Source organism: Manis pentadactyla, chromosome 5, assembly GCF_030020395.1.
Source record: "Manis pentadactyla isolate mManPen7 chromosome 5, mManPen7.hap1, whole genome shotgun sequence".
In the NCBI taxonomy this organism is placed as follows: Eukaryota; Metazoa; Chordata; class Mammalia; order Pholidota; family Manidae; genus Manis; species Manis pentadactyla.
In genome coordinates this window covers 56,378,336-56,400,386 of record NC_080023.1, presented here as the reverse complement: position 1 = coordinate 56,400,386, position 22,051 = coordinate 56,378,336, and the positions used below count along the sequence as shown (strand labels likewise).

Here is a 22,051-nt window from a genome sequence, read left to right as displayed (position 1 = left end):
CATTAATTTTGCATAAGGGAAGGTTTTTTTAAGCTACTGACATAATAAATACATGTAATATATTTATTTAAATTATTTTGAATATGAAATAGGTATCCTCAAAAAAGGCCTCAGTTTGTAGTATACCAGATTTCTCATTAGTTCGTGTTCGAAATGAAACTAATGTTGATAACATGATATCAAAATCTTAGAACTTGGTATCTTGAATCCATGTTTATTTCACTATTTTTTATAAATCACATTATTAATAAACAAAAGCCTATTGCAAAAGTTCAAATAATGAAGTTTATGGAATAAAATGTTAAAATCTCATCATTGGAAATTCCATGTATGCTTCCAGATCTTTTCTTCTATGGTCATATCAATTCACATATACATATTTACTTCTATTTCCAAAAAAAGAGTGCCATGACTATAATTTCTGGAACTTGTTCATAATAATGTGACATGGAGAGCATGCAACAATTTGCCTGTAATTTTTTTTCCTAATGGCTACATAATTTATACATATGTTTGATGTAAGTGTGTTCCCTGATAGCCATGTAAGTGCTAGTTGGAACATTCTGAATATAATCATGAACATGTGCTAGTATTTCTATGTGACAGATTCCTGGATGTAGAATTGCAATGTTAAATGGTATGTTTAAATTTTATTTAAAAGGGCTCTTCCACATTATACTTCCTCAAAAAGAGTTGTACCAGATATTTGCTTGGCATGTCATCTGTAGAAAAATTATTTATTAATTTACATTCCATTTCCCAAAGCACCAATGACATTTGTCATTGTTTATATATGGTATTAGCCATTTTGCTTATGTGAATATCCTGTTCATGTCCTTCACCTATTTTCATATTGGGTTGCTTGCCTTTTAATCAGAAATTTGAAGTAGTTTTCACTATGCAATGAATAACAATCCCTCTCCTGTTATGTGTGCTGCAGTGTAGATTTGAGGAAAATTATTTGAGTGTATATGCATGATTAAACAATATCAATTATGGTGCTATACAAGTTATATGGTGTTTATAAAATGTCAATTATTGAGAATTATTAGAGAAAATCCTGTGGTAAATTTCTCCTATGATTCCCTAAGAATCCAAGTTTTAACTTAAAAAAAAATAAATTCATGCCTTAGGCTAGAGAATGTTTGTTGTAAGACTTGGACTCTGTCTTCTTGACCAGCAGGGAGGTATGCTTCTCCTGACTGGGAACACTTTGATCATAAAGTGAGTCCCTCTTGTATAGTTCTTAGGAGGGTCTTTAGATTCCTTTGATTTGACAATACTCCATAAAATTAACATAATTTTCATATTCTTCTTATTGTTATTGATTATGTCAGTTATAATGTGCCTAGGTTTAAATAATTAAATAATTATTATTTTCTGTCATGACAAAGGACTTAATGTTTACACATAAGAGCTGTGGGAGGAATGGGGCCTTGGTCTCCTGAGAAAAGGGACAAAAGCATGAGCCAGGCTCCCCTGAGTATGGTGAAATAGAACCATAGGCATTATTTCAAACTTCAACAAACACATTGAATTTCACACCATATCTGTAAGCAGATAAGCAATACTACATCTTGTTTTAAAAGAAGCACGCATGTATATTTTCACGTACATTTGCAAATAATGAAAATTTGTGAAGTCCCTTTAAGGTGCAGGTTTACAATCTACGTTTGAGACCTTTCATCCATTATCTAAGGCTGAATGTGACAGTGAAAGCAACCAAGTGAATATTATTAAAGATCATGAGGAAAAGAAAATTAGGCCATGAAATCAAAGACTTTCACACAGCTTTATTGTATAATAGGAAGCTATGGGGTAAATGGAAGTTTTCAAGCAAAATATCCCACCTGGCCTTGATAGTAGTATGCATATAAGGGCCTGTTTGCACATCAATATAATGTTTACCTCTGTGGTCCCTCATGGCTGGCCTGGAGCAAGGGGTGGAGAGAAAATGGCCATTCTCTTCTCCCCTCCTTTCCTGGGGTGTAATTGGTCAGATGCCCATCAGTCACCAGACACCTGCCCATGGAGTTCCTCCCGGAAGGAGCAGGGCTAAGGGGAGCACACAACTTGATCACAGGGATGGTGGAACTACCTTGCTAGTGGGACCAGAGATGAAGGATGTGGGGCTGTGCTGTGAGAGAGACTGAGCCATGACAAATAAAAACCCTTTCCCTTTTCCATGTCTTTCTTCATTATCAACAGGTTCATAAAGAACTAGGCCAGGGTGGGGGACCGCCTTCCTCCTGGAGCCACAGAAGAAGGTTGCAGTTGTTATATTTCTAATTCCACAAACTTAGTTAAGGAGTGTTGCTGAGGACAAATGCACAATAAAAATTATCTATTATTGAATTCTAATTATTGAATGCTCTCCTTAGCAAAAGATAAAATCATCAAATTCTGCACCAAAAGGAAATTAAAATATTCTGAATTTTTGCACAATAATACTGATGGTGTGAATAAGGCTTTTGTGTCCACGTGCATGGTTGGAAACTTAGTTAAGCTTACTTTTATTGGTATACCTTTCAAATTAGAAAAATAGTTTTATTTTATGCTAGTTTTTTCTCTTTTGCATGACATATTTCTAACTCTTAAACAAGTAGTAAATCCCTTGAAAACAAATTTGATCTGATAAGCTAAATTGTGAAAAGTCGTTTCATCACAGGAGGAAGGGAACCTTACATCGCAGCTTCTTGCTGGAATAAACTGGAGGAGGCCCATCTGTGGGTCATCCCAGCATCAGGCCTCAGCTACAACTACTCCTTTTTTTCCTTCATTCCTATTTTAGCAAACTTCCGGCAACAAAACAGACAACATTTTGTGATGGCAAATAGAGCAGTGGCCACACAGGCCAGTAGGAACCCAATCACATCCAGGGAGTGGTACTGGAACCAGGCGAGGTCATGGGAGGCTGGCCGCAGGTGCCTGGCTCCTTTGTGGCGCATGACAAACTCGATCCAGAAGACCGCTCGGTCGAGAGGTTTCATTGGCTGGTCATGATGAATTCTTGATAATCTCATAGCATTCTCTTTATGTCTGCAGGGGAAAATACAAAGATAGCAACATGGAAAGGAACTTAATTTCCCTAAGCATATCATCCCCATGAAAGGTTTTGAAAAGTGTCTTATGAATGATTCAAAATAAGTATTATAAAATTGCAGAAGTAGTACATTTTTAAGTTGGTTTGGCTTTCAAATTGGAATTTTATGATTAACAAATAATAAAAAAGTGAAAACAAATTTAAGATTGGATAGTTTAATCTTTTCTAGCAGAGGTAATGAAGAATGAGATGGTGACAGTACACTTTTACATACTCCTCATGAAGTACTTAATGTGGATTGTGTCTTGATGGGTGAAATGATTCTTCACCAGTCCCTGTGCTTCCACTCTTCTCTTCTACCCCTTCTCTTTATTTTCCATCCTGTAGACAGTAGGCTCTTTGAAATAGACATCAGATTATGATGCTCTTTGTTAAAGTTTCCATCTGACCTTTCATCACACCTAGAATAAATTCCAAATCTGTTCTTGGCTTACAGGACCTTACATGGGCAGACTCTGGCAACCTCTTCTCCAATCCTTTGGTCCACGCACACTCTACTGTGGGCATATTGGCCTTCTCACTGTGCCACTCTGTGATAGCAAACCTAAGCTTTCTTCTACTTGTGTGTGTTTGTGGTCTTTTTTTTTCTACTTCATTCCTAGAGTTTTTAATATATATTTTATTTTCTATAATAAACATTAAATATGAAATACATAATAAAAATGCACATAAGCCTAATTGCTCAAAATTTCAAAATTGGCTAGAAAATTATTTTGAAGAAGTGAATACACTAATGTTCCTATTATTCAGACACTGAAATAGGATATCACAAGCTACCCAGAAGCACCCTGTTTTCCTTCACACTTTCAGTCACTACTATCTTCTCTGAATTAATGGGTATCCTAAAGTTTAGCACCATAAATTAGTTTCTCGTATTTATATTTTGGAATCATATAGTAGTACTCATTTCCTTTTGTCTTTTGTGTGTCACCTGTTGGTTAATTCCATTGCTGTATAGTATTCCTTTGCATGGCTATATCACCAATAATCTCTTGACTTTTTGAACAACACACATTTTTTTAACAATTTTTTGGCCATTATTACTAATTACTATTACTATACTAATTACTCATAAAAATCTTATATATGTCTTCTGGTTTTCATATTTTTACCATTCTGTTTGTATATATCTAGAAGTGGAGTTGCTGAGAAAAGGCATATTTATGATTATGATATCTTTATTGACTCTGAATAATGTAGAAGTATTTCAATTTTCAAAATTTAGAGATGCCTTAGCTATCTTTCTTTTTGATGGTTTCAAAGTGAATTCTAGTAAGCTGGACAGTATACTCTTTCTGATTTCTGTATTTCAAATTACTCAGTCTTGGTATATGAATCAGCATATGGTCAATTCCAGTATCTATTCCTATCTTGAAAAATGTGTATTCTCTTAATTTTATCTATGTCTATACCTATATATCTCTCAAATAATTTACATTTTAAAATTGTGTTCTTCATTACTTTCAGGTATTTATCCATTGTTTTGACATTTTTTTGTTTATATTTTTAAGGAAGGTGTTTAGAAACTCTCTATTATGATTATGATTATACATTTATATATTAGTTTTTTCTTTTGTCAACTTCTGCTTTATTTTGAGGTTTTATTAGTAGGTGTTTCCAATTGATAAATTATATTGCTTTGAAAAATTTATCTATTTATTATTATGAAATATTTGTTTTTATTTTTAGTAGTGTTTCTGGACTATGATGTCTGATATTATTATAGGTACAATATCTTTGTATGATTAATGGCTGCAATAGATCTTTTCCTACCTTCACACTTATAATCTTTTACACTTCTATTTAAGCATATATTATAAACTGTATATATAGGTTTTAAGATTATGTCTGACAATTTTAAATTCTCTTTAAATGATTTAGCCTGTTTAGATTTAATGTAAGTACTGACATATTTACATTTTCATTTACCAGTTTATTCTGTATTTCTTCTTAATTTGTCCAACGTTCCTCATGTTTATTTTTCTATTATTTCTTGCCTATTTAAAAGTATTTTATCTTCAATTATTCTACCATTTTCTTGATAGTATACATTTTTTGAGCATTTCTTAAGTCTTAATTTATAATACAATAAATGCTGATAGTAGTAATAAATGCTGAATTGATGATTGTGATACTAGGCACTACAAATTCTACCACCTTATTTTTCTCTATAATATGGAAGAGTGTAATATCCATCTTATCATATTTAAAAACTTTTATGCTTCAAAAGACACAATCAAGAAATTGAGAAACCAAACTATTCAGAATGAGAGAAAATATTAACAAATCATATATCTGCTAATATTCTTGTATCCATAGTACACAAATAATTAACTTTATTCAAAAATAAGACCACCAAATTCAAAATTTGTCCAAGTATTGGAATAGACCTTTCTCTAAAGAGAACATATGAATGGCCAATAGCATATGAAAAGATGCTCAATAGCCTTTGCTATAAGGAAGATGCAAATCGAGACCACAAAGAAAGACCACTCAACCCACTAGAATGACTATAATAATAATAATAATAATAATAATAATAATAATAATAATAGTAATAAAAGATAGATGATAACAAGGGCTGACAAAGTATGGATCTCTCATACTTGGCTGATGGGAATGTGAAATGGCAAACTCTTCTTTTCACATAAGTTTGGCAGTTCTTCAAAGAGTTACCATGTATGACCTAGCAATTCTACTCCTAGATATACATCCAAAATAAATGAAAGAAACACATGTTCACACAAAAATGTGTATAGCAATGTTCATAATAGCCACATGGGAAAACAATCAAAATGTTCATAAACTGATAAATGGATAAATAAATGTAGCATACCCATACCCTAGAATATTATTCAGCAATACAGAACTACCACATGGATAAAACTGAAAAACATGGTAAGTGAAAAGAAGTTGCAAAGTACCATATATTTGTGGTTCCATTTGTACGAAATGTTCAGAATACGGTAATTTATAACTATAAGAAAGTACAATAATGGTTGGCTAAGGCAGGGAGAATGGAGAGTGACTTCTAAGACACATGAGATTTCTTTTTGGGCTGATGAAAATTTAGATATAATCTACATTATAAATGATGGTTTCAAAACTTGGTAACATACAAGATATATTTGACTGCTATACATAAACATGGAATTTTTTGGTATGTAAGTTACATATGACAAAATACATTAAAATAATGATAAAAGTTATTTAGCAAAAATGATTTATAATTTCAGCAAGTTTTGGTATTGAATTGGAACATTTTACATAACCTCAAGTTCTTCATTCTTTCATTCTGGATTCTATAATACTTTTCTAAATGTTTGTTTTTACAATTACCTGTATAACTTTTCACTTGTTTCCATAGAAAATTGTCGTACACATGGGTTACTCATTAAATCTTGGGCTTAACATGCAACTTTGAAATGAATGTCTTGTTGAAAATAAAAGCAGATTTAAGATAGGTGACATCATGTTAAAGTTTTCAAAATTAGCTTCTTAAATATGGGATGAAACTCATGCTCACTTTTGACAAAAGAAACTATCTGTATATACTATGTATTTTAAAAAATTGTGATACTCACAAAGGGTCATTAATGACTCTCTTCAATGCACTGAGCAAATCTGTACTAGACAGTGTACCCAAATCCAGTCTGACAGCTGCTCCCTTGATCTCTAAGCGAGCTATGTTATCAGGTTGATCTGCAAACAAAGGAATGCCCACCATCGGGATCCCGTGGTAGATTGCCTCATAGATGCCGTTGGCTCCACAATGAGTTATGAAGGCTTTGGTCTTTGGATGACCTAGGATAAGGTGAATTTTAGCAAATTATAATTATGAATCTTAGAAATAAAATGAGACTTGGACAATAGAAGGCACTGAATGAGGCAGTGTGTTCTAGATTACATGTTTTTATACACAGGAAACTGCATTAAAATGTTTCTCAGATCTCAGAACAAGAAGCACATAAGTCTGCTGGAGAGATAAATGAAGATTGATGTGGTACTTGTGAATTGAAAAGTGAATATAAGATTTTGGTGGACAAGTTGAAAGAGAACATTTCAGATATAAGAAATGCGCAGAGAAAAAAGGAGATGGCACATTAGGACATATTCTCTTAAAGAAATAGTGAAGCCACTGAGTCTGACATAAAAGGTGTCAAGGCAGCTGGAAACGTGCCAGTAATGACTCTGGCATCAGAGGAAGGAAAGGCTACACTTTAATCTGAAATGTGTTATTACTTCATGAAGATTATGGATATTTTCCTGTAGAAGGGGAAAGGATAGACACCATGTGTCAGAACTGGGAGCCAGAGTAAAGATCCATGTGACTATTGAAAAATTCTCTGAGAGAAATAATTATACTTGAAATAAAGGTACTGTGGTTCTGGCCATAAGGAGAGAGTATAATTAATGAGACTGTATAATACATGACAACTGTTACAGCTTACCCTTTTCCCCCTAGGATTGCAAAACAAATATATGGAAGTTAAGTTTTGTTTTTGAGTTTTTCAATAATTAATGCTCAGTAAATTTGTTCCCTGGTGAACTATTATGCCTGGGTGGAGTTACTCTCATTTCAGAGTTTGTTTTCTATTCTTACCAAGTAGGTCATTTTGGGGGATCCACTTATACAGCCGAGTATTCTGCCCTAAGGTATCTGGTGTTTTGCCATCAAATCTCCACAGAACCTGTTTGGGTAAAGAAAATAACCATATTCTATGATATAAACATAGAAGTTATACCATGTGAAAATTCTAAAGAAATTAAAAGATAATCTAGTTAAATACATAGATACATAAGTGGTAAGGACAAAGCGATGTTAAAAATGAGAACTATAAAACACTGGTATAATAGGAATATGCACATTTTAAATTCTTATTTTATATTCAATCAGGTTATGTACACAGTCATGATGTTTCACACATAGAGGTTAGGTAACTGAGGTTATCAATGAGAAATCAAAGTATTTAAGACATTTTTAGGTAGTCATTATAATTGTAGTACAAAAAGTAGTAAGTCACTAAGATCTGTACATTTAGTTTATCTTTTTATTATAATTGCTCTTATCTTCCAATGTAACAATACTTTTTTAGAGTAACACACAGAGAAGAGTTCACTTATATCCATTTTTCCACAAGTTATTTTATTAGTTTTATATTTTTTGATTTATAGAAAGGCTAATTTGTGGAATCTACTTCTTGTGAGAAATAAACAATTCTGTTTATTAATAATTTATTAACCTAGATAATTTCTCCTTAGTAAGTGAATCTATCTTCTTCTAGATTATTAATTGTTAGGCACTACTTGCAAGAAAAATTTAAAAGGTGATTATCTACATGAGCCCAGAGTATCATTACTATTTCTAGGTGTGGAAATTCCTCAAATGTAAAGAAAAGAGCCTGTCAGTACTTCATATATAACAGTATACCTGCCACAAAAAATCCGAAGTTGTGATGATGCTATAGTTCATTCAACTGACTGTTCACACTTCAGTCATGTACTACAAACCACTGACAATGTTGATTAATCTGGGACCTACAGCCAAGTAATTTATACGCCCTGTGCCAAAATAGGTTCTGATTTTGGAGTTCCCCAGTGATCCTCTTAAACTGATTTATAATTTACAGTGGTAATACATATTTGCTATACAAATGTTCAAGTAACATCAGATTCTCAGCAGAAAATTAGCATAGGTGATAAGGAAAAGCTGTTTCAGTTAGGAAAATAGAAAAAGGTCACAAACACCCCAATAGAGCAATTATAGTCTGTATATCAGAAAAAAAATAAAATACTGTTTTATGGAGAGGCGATATCTGAATCTTTTCCATGTTAAGCTTGTTTCTGGTTGGCTCCTTCATATATTCTCCTCTTCCTCAAACAATAGGAGTTGTTACTCTGATGGAAAAGCAAAGGCCTTTCCAGGGTCACTTGTTATTAAGCATGGGGCCATCTTGAGGGTGTAACTACTTCCCTCCTTGTTTACCTTCTCCCTTCACTCTGTATAGGGCCCAGTCCATCAGGGCATGTCAGTTTTCCACTCCTAAATCATCGTGGCTGGATGGTTACCTAATGGCAGCTATCAATGGCAGCTTGGTGAGCCCTGGTCATCCTTTCCTGAAAAGGACCCTGAAAAGCACACTGAACAGGTCTATTCCAAAATAGGGGAAATAATAGAGGCTGGGATGACCTGGCAAACCTAAACTGCATGACGCCTTTCACACTTTATCATTTTGTGTTTAATGTCACTGCCAAGATTTAACACCTTTCTGGGTACATCTATAGTGTGTACACAACCCTCATGAATGTTGTAGCAAAAAGAGACAAATGATAGGATAGAATTTGGTGGTATTGGTACCTGCCTACAATACAATTATAGTAGCAAAACGTCGCACCACAAGTCAGAAATATGTATTTTTGGTGGTCATAATATTAATGCCAAAGATATTGCCCAAAACACCCTCGGTACTACTTTAGCACCTGCCATGAATATATCAGTTTGACCTCATACCTGGCATCAACTGGAGCTATCATAAGGTTGAGGTGGCATGCAGGAAATTTCTGTAAGCAGGCCCTTTACAGAGTTGAACAGACTCATTAGGTAGTTGCACACTATTAAGGCCCATTACTAACCTTTTGTGGAATCTGGGCAAGGGCTGATGCAATCACATTGGCTCGCTCTTCTGACATGTTACTGACCATTGACCCCAGAGTAAACACCACAATGCCGTTCTCTCCAGAGCTCTGGACAAACTGTTCTATTTCCTGTGGAGAAAGCATTGGTTCCATCACAAAAGAGCAACAGCATAGCAAACACTATTGAAGGGAGTGCTAGAAACAACTAAAGAAAGAAACCCAGTGTCATCAGGAATTACTGGATTAGTGCCTGCATTTTTAATTCTGGTAGAATACACATGACTTAACACTTACCATGCTCACTATTCCTAAGTATACGGTTCAGTAGTGTGTGCATTGACATTGTTGGGGAACCGATGTGCAAAACTTTTTCATCTTGCAAAACTAGGACTCTATATCATTATGTACAAATCTTCCATTTTCCCCTTCACCATCCCTGACAACCATTATTTTAGTCTCTGTTCTTATGAATTTGTGCAGTGTGGATACCTCCTATAAGTGGAAACATGCAGATTTGTCTTTTTTGTGAGTGGCGCATTTCCCTCAGCATGATGTTCTCAAGCTTTTCCATGTGGAACCATGGAATTTCCTTCTACTTTATGGGTGAGCAAAATCCCATTGTGTATAAATACCCATTTTGCTTATTGAACCATTTGTCATGGGACATCTGGGTTGCTTCTATTTTTTGGCTCCTGTGAATAGTGCTGCTATAAAATGTGTGTGCAAATATCTTATTGATATTCTGGTTTTAATTATTTCAGGTGTATACCAAGATATGGAATTGCTGGCCTAAATGGCAATTCTAGTTTTAATTTTTATGAGGAAGCTCACTTATGTTTTTAGTACTTTTTTTTAATGGACCTAACCCATTGATACCTTTGATAAGATGTATGTAATATGAGGTTGATTTCCATTATTATATATATTTTTGCATGGGTATATGTGCATTTATAAGTAAGAATGAAATAGTGGCAGCATACAGTATTGAGAAGGTAACATTATTAGATAGTATTATACCAAGACTCTTCATTTATAATACTACTAATTACTAATAAAGATTGTTGTAAGGAGGTCACAAAGCAGGATCTTGATTATTACAGGCATGTTTTCTGGTTAATTATTTTAGTTTGGCCATTAGTATTTTATTTCCCTATGAGCACTAAGCATTATGATCAGAATGACTAAATATAGTTCAATTTCAGTTATACAATCCAACCTATACTTCATGCGAATTTCCCAAACACTCTCTCTAAATCATATAATAGCTAGATGTTAAGACTTACTGATATTAAGAGATCTGGTATAGTTTTCCAATTTCCACAAAATAGCCTAAATGTCTTATTTATAATATAATTACGTATGTGTGTGTGTGTGTGTGTATGTATGTAGTTACATATTTGAGTGACAGTATTTCCAGGTTTGTTACATATGACTTCTTTTATGGTGAAATCATATTGTAAAATTCATGTCCCACTAGAAAGTGCTATTCACTGCCCAGTGCTTCACACTGAAACTCTTAAATATGTATTTTCTGTGATCACAATGTTAATATCAGAATTATTGTCAATCAAAAATACCCTCTCTACCACGTTAGCACCTGCTATGCACTTTTCAGTTTGAACTCACACCTGAGATAAATTGGAGCTATCGTAATGGTTGAGGTGTCAGGCAGGAAATTTCTGTCAAAAGTTAAAGACAAGGAGAAAATCTTGAAAACAGGAGGGAAAAACAACTTGGTATATACAAGGGAACCACCATAAAACTATCAGAAGATTTTTCAGCAGAAACTTTTCATCCCAAATGAAACTGGCATGATAGATTCAAAGTACTAGAGAAAAAAAATTGCCAATAAAGAATACTCTGCCTAGAAAAGTTGTCTTTCATAATTGAAAGTGAAAGAAAGGGAACCCCAGATAAGCAATAGTTGAAGAAGATCATTCACAGTCTCACAAGGAATGTTAAATGTAGTTCTTCAAGCTGAAATGAATGGATGTTAGTTAGTAACATGAAAACTATGAAAGTGTGAACTTCACTGGTAAAGTAAATATATAGTTAAATTCAGAAAAATGTAATGGTGGTGGGTAAATCATTCATAACTCTACAATTAAGGTTAAAAGACAAAAATATTAAAAAATAACTACAACAAATTTTTAATGGATATGAGTAAAAGTAAACTTTTAACAAAAACATAAATGTTTATGGAGGAGAGTAAAAATGTAAAGTTTTAGTATGCTTTCAAAATTAGTCATTATCAGCTTAAAATAGACAATTGTAAATACAAGACGTTTTATGTAAGCCTCATGACAACTATAGAGCAAGAAACTATAGTAGATACACCAAAGATAAAGAGAAAGGAACTTAAGTATTCCACTACGAAAATCATTAAATCACAGAGGAAGAGAGCAAGTGAAGAAGGTAAAAAGAAATTACAAAACAGCAGAAAAAGACTGAACAAAATGAGAATAGTAAGTACATACATATCTATCAATAATTACTATAAATGAAAATGGACTAAATCATTTAATCAAAATACACAGAGTTACTGAATGACTAAAGAAAAAGAACCCAACTATGTGCTGCCTCTAAGATACTCATTTCAGTGATAAGGACACACACAGACTGAGAGTGAAGGAAAGGAATAAGATATCTCACTAAAATGGAAGCCAAAAGGAACTAAGAGTAACTATACTTAAATCAGTGTGAGAATAGCCACAAAAGACAAATAAATTCATGTATAATGATATCAGGGTCAATCTAACAAGAGGTATCATATTTGCAAATATTTATACACCTAACACAGGAGCACCTAAATATAAAGCAAATAGTAACAGACCTGAAGAGAAATAGATAACAATACAATCATAGTAGGGGATTCAATACTCCACTTTCAACAAAAGATAGATCATCCAGACAGAAAATCAACATGGAAGCATTAGTCTTTAGCTACATTAGAGCAGAACGACTTGATAAATATTTGCAGAACATTCTATCTAACCACAGTAGAATACCCATTCTCCTCAAGCACACATGGAACATTCTCAAGGATAGTTCATAAGTTAGTTCACAAGACAATTCTTATTTAAGAATATTGGAATTATATCAAGTATCTTTTCTGACAACAATAATGTAAAACTAGAAATAAATTAAAATAAGAAAACAGGAAAATTGCAAATATGTGGAGAGCAAACAACATACCACTGAACAACCAATTGGTCAAAGAATAAATTAAAGGGAAATAAAACATATCTTGAGTCAAATGAAAATGCAAATACAACGTAACAAAACTTATGGGATGCAGCAAAAGCAATTCTAAGAGGACTGTTTACAGTGATAAATACAATAAGAAAAAAGAAAGATCTCAAATAAATCACATAACTTTACATTCAAGGAACTAGATAAAGAACACACTAAGCCCAAAGTTAGAAGGAAGGAAATAACAAATATCACAAATTAAATAGAGACTAAAAATTCAATAGAAAATATTGCTGGCACTAAGTTCTCTTATTTTGAAAACATAAACAAAATAGACAAACCTTTAGCTAGACATACTAAAGAAACAAAGACACAGGACTCAAACAAATTAAATTTCAAATTAGAGATAAGATATCACAACTGATACCACACAAATACAAAGAATAAGAGACATAAGATACTAACAAGAGCAATTGAATCCCAATAAATTTGACAACCTAGTAAAAATGAGTAAATTTTTAGAAATATACAACCTACAAAGACTGAATCTTTAAGACATAGAAAATCTGAACTGAGTATTACTAGTAAGGTGACTGAGTCAGTAATAAAACATCTTCCAACAAAGAAAATTCCAAAGCCGGACAGCTTCATGTTGAACTCAACAAATACTTAAATAAGAATTACTGCCAATCCTTTTCAAAAAGTTTTTTCAAAATGTGAAAGAGGAGATAAAAGGATTATTCACCCTGTCTAAGTGGGATTTATTTATTCCAGGAATGCAAGGATGGTTCAAGATCCATATATCAATAATAGAATGAAGGATAAAAATCATATCATCTCCTTAGAGGCAGAAAAAGCATTTGACAAAATCCAACATCCACTCAAGATGAAAACTTTAAACAACCTGGGTTTAGAGGAAACCTACCTCATCATAATAAAGTCCATATATGACAAGCCCGCACTCAATACCATAATCAATGGTTAGAAACTGAAAGCTGTTCTTCTAAGATTAGGAACAAGACAAGGATGCTCACTATTGCTACTTCTATTCAACATACAACTTTGAGCCCAAGCTAGAGCAATTAGGTGAGAAAAAGAAATAAAAGGCATACAAATTGGAAAGGAACAAGTAAAATGGTCTCTATTTACAAACAACATGATATTATATATTTAAAACCCTAAAGACTTCACCAAAATCTGTTAGAATTAATAAAAACAAATTCAGTAAAGTTCCAGGATACAAAATCAATATACAAAATTCCACTGAATATTTATGCACTAACTATGAGTTATCAGAAAGGAAAAAAGCCTTTCTGGCAATGAAAGGTAAATTAACAGTGGGTCTATCTCAAGCTAAAACCTTCTGCACAGGAAAGGAAATTTTGAAAAAAATTAAAAGACAACCTACAGAAGGGAGACAATATTTGGAAATCATATATCTGATATAGGGTTAATAGTCAAACTATATAAAGAACCCAATATAAAAATAACACCAAATAATACAGTTGACAAATAGGCAGAGGAACTGAATAGACATTTTCCAAGGAATACATACAATAGATAATAGGTACATGAAATGGAGTTTAACATACCTAATCCTCAGGGAAATGAAAATCAAAACCACAGAGATATTACTTCACTCTTGTTAGAATGCGTATCATCAAGAGGAAAAGAGATAACAAATTTGGTGAGGATGTGGAGAAAGGGAATTCCAGTGCACTATTGGTGGGAAGGTAAATTGGTGCAGCAACTATGGAAAACAGTACGGAGTTTCCTCAAGAAATTAAAATAAAAACTATCCTATTATCCAGTAATACTAGGTCTTGGTATCCAAAGGAAATGAAAACAGGATGTAGAAAAGATATATGCACTCCCATGTTTAGTGAAACATTATCAAAACAGACAAGATATGGCTAATAACCTCAGTGTCTGTAAATGGATTAGTATATGAAGGAAATGTGACATGATACACACACACACACACAGATGAATATAATTCAGCCATGAGAAAGAATGAAATCACAGCATTGGTGGCAACACGGATGGACCTTGAAGGCATCATGCTAAGTTAAGTAAGCCAAACAGAGACAAATATTGCTAACTATTACTTATATGTGTGACCCTTACAAAAAAAGTCAGACTCAGAAAAAGAGAGAAGAAAAGTGTTTGCTTGGGACTGGAGGGTAAAGGAAATAAGAGGTTGATCGAAGATCAAATTTTCGTCTACAATGTGAATAAGGTCTGAGGGTATAATGTATAACCTGATGAGTATAGTTTATAGCACTGTATTGTATAATCTAAATTTGCTTGGTGTAAAACTTATATGTTCTCCTACACATAAAAAAGATAAATATTGGAGGTGATAGACGTGTTAATAAGCTACATGAGGGGAATCCCTTCACAGTGTGTAGGTACATCAAATCACCATGATGTACACTTTATATATCTTACAATTTTATATGTCAGTAATACTTCAATAAAGCTGGAAAAATCCCAAAAGGGTTAGATTGAATAGAACATTTACTAATTTTAGATCTTGTGATAATTACCACATATAGCTAATGATTTTGTAGTCAAAATTAAACTGGATTAACCTTTGAATGAGATCTTACTTTTCTCTTGCTGCCAAACAAACATGTTTAAGATGTGTTAAGAGACCATGAAATAATTTAATAAAAGATGTTTGTTTTAAAATTATTTCTTAATGATATAATATCAATTTATAAGGCTATTAAACTCCTCCATGAGGAGCATTATCCAATATGCTAACAGAATCTTTTGCAATTTTATCTATGGCAGTTTTCAGATATCAGTGGTAGAAATTATTTGGTATTTATTAAATATTCAGAATTTATGGTCTTTATCATATATGCAGTGTACATTTTCTCTGTTCTCATTTTGTTAGTCAGCTAATATATTAGAAACCATGTTCCCCAAGAGATCTTTACAGAGATTTTGTCCAGATATGGTATATAGTAGAAAATACCTGATTTAATAGGCTACTCAATGCCTTTAATGCTGCAAGATGTCAGACCTTAGGATCTCAAATGAGGAATTGTTTAAATGCTGGAATGACAGCAAAGAAATGTTAGGTTTGGCTGCAAATATTTTTGGGACACACGTTCATATTGTCGAAAAGTTGTCTTTCTTTTAAGCCAGAATACTGGTGAAATGCCTCAAAGCAAATACAACAAAACAAAAAAGGAATCAGTTACCTTAGGCAGAGGTTTTGCAGGTTTGCAGTGGAGGCCTCCAACATATTGAACATTGGGTAAGAGTGGGTGAGGGTAGTCAAAGTCCCAATAGGTTCGAATGAGCCACATATCAGCTTTCCTCATTAACTCATAAAGTGTAGTTGGTCTTCCTGAAAGGAAAAAACAAACAAAAGATAAAGGAGATGAGAACAGTATAATGTGAATGTACAAGGGAATTTTAAGAAAGAAGTTTGGGTTAACGTAGCCAAAAATGTTTAAAAGTACTGTGGTTTTAGCTAACATCATACTTAATGGCAAATAGCTGAAAGCTTTTCCTCTAAGATCACTAACAAGGTAAGGATGCCCATGCCCACCATTTTTATTCAACATAGCCCTGAAGGTTCTATCCATAGTAATTAGATAAGAAAAGAAATAAAGGCATACATACTGATCAGGAAAAAGTAAAATTGTCATTATTTGCAGAGAACATGATATTATATATAGAAAACCTAAAGAATCCACTAAAAATCTCTACAATCAATAAATGTATTGAGTGAAGTCTCACCATACAAAATCAATATACAGAAATCTTTTGCTTCTATATACAAATAATGAACTAATTGAAAGAGTTGAAAAATCAGTCCCATTTTCAATTACATGAAAAATAATAAAATATCTTGATTAAAATAAATTTAATCCAGGAGGTGAAAATGTGTACACCAAAAACTATGACACAGATGAAATAAATTGAAGGCACAAATAAATTGAAAGTTTTCCATACTCATGGATAGGAAGAATTACTATGGTTAAAATAGCCATATTTCCCTAAGCAATCTACAGATTCTGTGCAATTCCTGTCAGAACACCAATGGCATTTGTCACAGAACTAGAATAGATAATCCTAAAATGTGTATAGAACTACAAGAGCCTTAATAGACAAAGACTGAGAAAGAATTGTAGGTATCATAGGGCCTGCTTTCAAACTATACTTCGAAGCTACATAATCAAAACAATATGGTGCTGTCACAAGAACAGAAACATAGACCAGTGGAAAAGAATGGGAGCTCAGAAATAAATCCACACCTATATGGTCAATTAATATATGACAAAGGAGGCAAGAATATTACAATGGGGATAAGATAGTCTTTTCAATAAATAGTATTAGGAAAACTGGGTGACTGCATGCAAAAGCATGACACTGGATTACAGTCTTACATCATACACAAATAGAAACTCTAAACAGATCAGACATATATCCATAAATCCATATCAAAGACATGAATCCATAAATATTCTAGAAGAAAACATAGGTAATAAATCCTTGAACATCAGTGCTAGTAATGTTTTTCTGGCTATATCTCCCAGGCAAGGAAAATACAAGCAAAAATAAACAAGTGGGTCTACATCAAACTAAAAAGTTCCTGTACAGCAAAGGAAACCATCACCAAAATGTAAAGGTAACCTACTGTATGGGAGAATATATTTTCACATGATATATCTACTAAGGGGCTAATATCCAAAATATATACAGAACTAATACAAATCAACACCAAAGAAACAAGTAATCTCATTAAAAAATGGGCAGAGGACCTGAGTAGACATATCAAAGAAGAAACACAGATGGCTGACAGACATATGAAAAAATGCTCATCACTGATCACCAAGGAAATGCAAATCAAAACCAAAATGAGATATCACCTCACACCAATCAGAATGGTTAATATTAGCAAGGCAAGAAATAAGGAGTGTTGTCAAGGATGTGGATGAAAGGGAACCTCATTCACTTCAGGTGGGTTTGCAATGTGTTGCAACCACTATAGAAAGGAGTATGACATTTTTTCAAAAAACTAAAAATGAAAACGGCAAGCAATTCTACTTCTGGGAATTTATCTGAAGGAAACAAAATCCCTAATCCTAAAAAATATATGAATTATTATGTTCATTCCAATAAATGGATGCAACCTATATGTCCATCGATAGATGAATGGGTAAAAAAGATGTGGCACACATACACAGTACAATATTACTCAGCTACAAAAAATAATTTATTGGTGCCATTTGCAGCAACATGGATGTACTTAGAGTGTAGTATGCTAAGCCAAGTAAGTCAAAGACAAATACCCTATGATTTCACTCAAGTGTGTAATATAAAAAATAAAACAAATGTACAAATGATCTAAACAGAAACAGACTTATAGTCACAGAGAACAGACCGGTGGTTGCCATAGGGGAGAGTGGTGGGGGAATGGGTGAAATAGGTGAAGGGGAATAATTAGTGAAGATGTTTGATATATTGGTCTGAGCAATGGTTACCTGAGTGTATACACATGTCAAAATTCATCAAGCTGTATACTAAGATCTGTGCATTGTATTGTATGTACTTAATATAAAAAATATATATAAATATTATTATCATATATGCCTTCCCATAATATTTGTGATATTGAAATATTTTATATTACTATTTCATCATTTTAGTTCTAAAAGACAAATTTCTCTGACTTCATACAAACGTACCTTCCAAGTCACTAGGAAAGTTAAGACTTCACATTAATACCTACTAAAATATGACTTACCTAGTACTTCGCTGTAAAACTGATTCCACTTCTTCAAATCAACTGTTTGGAACCAAAAGTCAAAATAAAGCAAATACAACATATTTTTTACCCTCTCTATGAATGTCATTTTATCACTTAATTCTGACAAAATAACAGGTACATAGGATGGAGGGAAAGGAAGGCCTCCACCGTACTTTTCAAATGTGTAGCCAACAGAAGCACGAACTGTGTACACTAAAGGTATGTTGAGTAGCTGAGCCAGCAGTTCACTGCAGGGTCCAACGGCATCTGCAAGAACGACATCAAACCTTGATTCCTGCAGTCTGGTCATAAGTTTTCTATTCAAAACTACATCTCTACAGAGCTTTTCAATACAATCACTATATTTTAACATAATTTCTTGCATTAGTGAAAAATATGTCCAAAATGTCTCTTTTGGAAGGTCATATGTCCATCTACTGACGATTTGTCCAAATAAATCCTCAAATTCAACCTTGGTTAAAGATGTAGGGAAAATCTCAAATTTAATAGCAGGTGATTTGGTGGGATCAACAAGAATGGAGGCTGAAGATGCCAGAACAACCACTTCATGGCCTCTGTGGACAAGTTCATCCAGCATTGCCTTTACGTTGATCCAGTGGCTGTATTCTGTGGGCCACACCAGCACCTTTCCGCAGCTCCCAGAGCTGAAGTAACAAGCCAGCCGTAGCAGCAGAGGAACTGAAATCCATTTCATAGACATCCTGGTGGAGAACAACGTCTCTCTTCAAATTTCTGTCCCCGCGTAGCATTGCTGGTGCTTATATCAGGGAGAAATCAATCAGGAAGTTAATATATAACTCCTCCTCCTCCAAGTAAATACCTTATATGAACAGCATTTGGTTAGCAAGTGGAAAAAGCAAAAAAAGGTAGATGATTTTGCTTGTAAGCAAATGTGCTTCATTTTTTTTTATTCTAACAGCCACCATCTAGCTAAGAGTTAAAGACCTTGAATATGCAAGTGATCTATCTTATGTAATTTATTTTAGAAATATTTCAAGAATGGTGGCAAGTGAAATGTGATTCTGCCTGTATTCTCCTTGAATCAAGAACTAGAGATAAGTTAGGATACAGCTGAATCAGAATTCCTTGAAATGATGGTTCAAGAGATATTTGCTTTGTTTTGTTTATAAAAACTTTGATGACATGTAATTTACAAGATGTACAATTGCCAAAATTCAAGTATACAATTCAATAGTTCACAGTATCTTCACAGAATTGTGCAACCACCATGACAATCAGTTTTAGAGCGCTTTCTTGACTCCCAAAGGAAATTTTTACCCTGTGGATGGAAATCCCTTTTTCTGAATCTCCAGCCTTGGCCAACCTTTAATCTACTTTCTGTCTTAGAGTGTTGCCTAAACTGAACATATCATATAAATGAAGTTACACATGCTTTTTATTACAGGTTACTTTACTTAGCAAAGTGTATTTTTTAAATACTTTTTCTGGCATTATTGATATATAGTTGATACATTAAGCATTTTAAGGTCAACAATGTGATGATTGCTTACACTTACATATTGTGAAATTGCTATACAGTATAGTTAACATAAGCATCATGTCACCTAGTTAACATTTTTTGTGATTAATTTTAATATTTATTCAATTATCACCCTTTTAGAATGAAATACAGTATTTTTTACTATAGTCACCATGGTGTACATCAGATCACTAGAACTTACTCATCTTAAAACTGGATATTTGTCCCCTATCACTACCTTCATCCATTTCTTCCATTGTCTCAGCTCTGCAATCACCAATCTACTCTGTTTTTATGAGTTCTTTTTAAATTCCACAGTAGTTGAGATCATACAGTGTTTGTCCTCTGCCTGACTTGTTTCCTGAGCATAACACCATCAATGTCCAACTGTATTGTCATAAATGGTATAAGTCCTTCCTTTTATATGACAATAATATTGAATTATATACATAATTTTCTTGAAGAGGTAAATTCTTTCTATACCTAATTTACTCAGAGTTTTAATATGAAAGGACTTTGAAGTTTGAAAAGTGCTTCTTTCTGAATCTATTAAGATGATCATAGGATTTTCTTTTGATCCTTCATTCTGTTAATAGTGTGTATCACATTTATTGATTTGTGAATATTGAACCATCCTTGTATCCCAGGGAAGAATTTTCCTTGATCTTTATGTATGATCCTTTTAATGTGTTCTCTGTCTTTTGTACTTAGTCCAGCTCTAAGTTTTACAGTTTTGTTTATCTTTATGAAAATCAACTTAGTTTAATTAATCTTCTCTAATGTCTTTCTTGTCACTTTTTATTTCATTCTTGCTCTAATCTTTGTTGTTTCTTTCCTCCTGCTAACATCTGGTTCTTTGGTTTCTTTTCTAGCTCATTGAAAAGTTAAGTTATTTTGTTTATTTGAGATATTTCTTTCTTCTTAAAGTAGGCATGTCTTTTTATAAACTTCACTCTTAAAATTGATTTTGCTGCATTCCATAAATTTTGGTATACTGTATTTCTAGTTTCATGTGTCTCATGATATTTTTTTATATTTCTTTTCATTTATTCTTTCACTAGTTGTTTTTCAAGATGTTATTTAATTTATACATATTTGTCAGTTTTTCAATTTTCTTTTTGTAATTGATTTCTAGTTTCATACCATTGAGGCTGGAAATAGAGAGGTATATTTGATTTCAATATTCTTAAATTTGTTAAGACTTGTTTTATGATTTAACATATAATCTATCCCACAGATTGTTCTATGTGCACTTGCAAAGAATATGCATTCTGCTACTGTTGGATGGAATATTTCGTATGTCTGTTAGGTCCATTTGGTCCAAAGTGTAGCTCTAGTCCATTATTTCCTTTTCGATTTTTCTGTCTGAATAATCTATGCATTGTTGAAAGTGGGGTATTGAAGGCCCTTCTTTTTTTTATTTTTTATTTTATTTCGGTATCATTAATCTACAATTACATGAAGGACATTATGTTCACTAGGCTCCACCCCTCACCAAGTACCCCCCACATACCTGTTCACAGTCACTGTCCATCAACATAGTAAGATGCTGTAAAATCACTACTTGTCTTCTCTGTGTTGCACAGCCCTCCCCATGCCCCCACCACACTACACATGCTAATCATAATGCCCCCTTTCTTTTTTCCCGCCCTTATCCCTGCTTTCCCACCCGACCTCCCCAGTCCCTTTCCCTTTGGTAACTGTTAGTCCATTCTTGGGTTCTGTGCTTCTGCTGCTGTTTTGTTCCTTCAGTTTTCTTTTGTTCTTATACTCCACATATGAGTGAAATTATCTGGTACTTGTCTTTCTCCACCTGGCTTATTTCACTGAGCATAATACTCTCTAG

General features: G+C 33.4%; 1 protein-coding gene across 3 annotated transcripts in view; it reads right to left on the bottom strand.

The window, feature by feature from the left end:
* LOC118928678 (UDP-glucuronosyltransferase 2B31-like) overlaps nt 1-19,483 on the bottom strand; it is a 125,088-nt gene extending 105,605 nt beyond the window's left edge. Inside the window, exons 1-6 of one of the 3 annotated variants that reach the window (XR_008997746.1) lie at nt 18,702-19,483; nt 16,147-16,295; nt 9,737-9,868; nt 7,707-7,794; nt 6,688-6,907; nt 2,240-3,039 (exon numbers count right to left, since the gene is read on the bottom strand). Coding sequence is in view for 2 of the 3 variants with exons in the window: in XM_036918141.2 (XP_036774036.2) it covers nt 2,760-3,039; nt 6,688-6,907; nt 7,707-7,794; nt 9,737-9,868; nt 16,147-16,295; nt 18,702-19,425 (1,593 nt within the window). In the remaining variant the exon portion in view is untranslated. Of the gene's footprint in view, nt 1-1,664; nt 3,040-6,687; nt 6,908-7,706; nt 7,795-9,736; nt 9,869-16,146; nt 16,296-18,317; nt 18,379-18,701 lie in introns of those variants that run through there. The other 2 variants (XM_036918141.2, XM_057502284.1) reach the window with 2 other exon arrangements.
* Between the last annotated feature and the right edge of the window lie 2,568 nt (nt 19,484-22,051).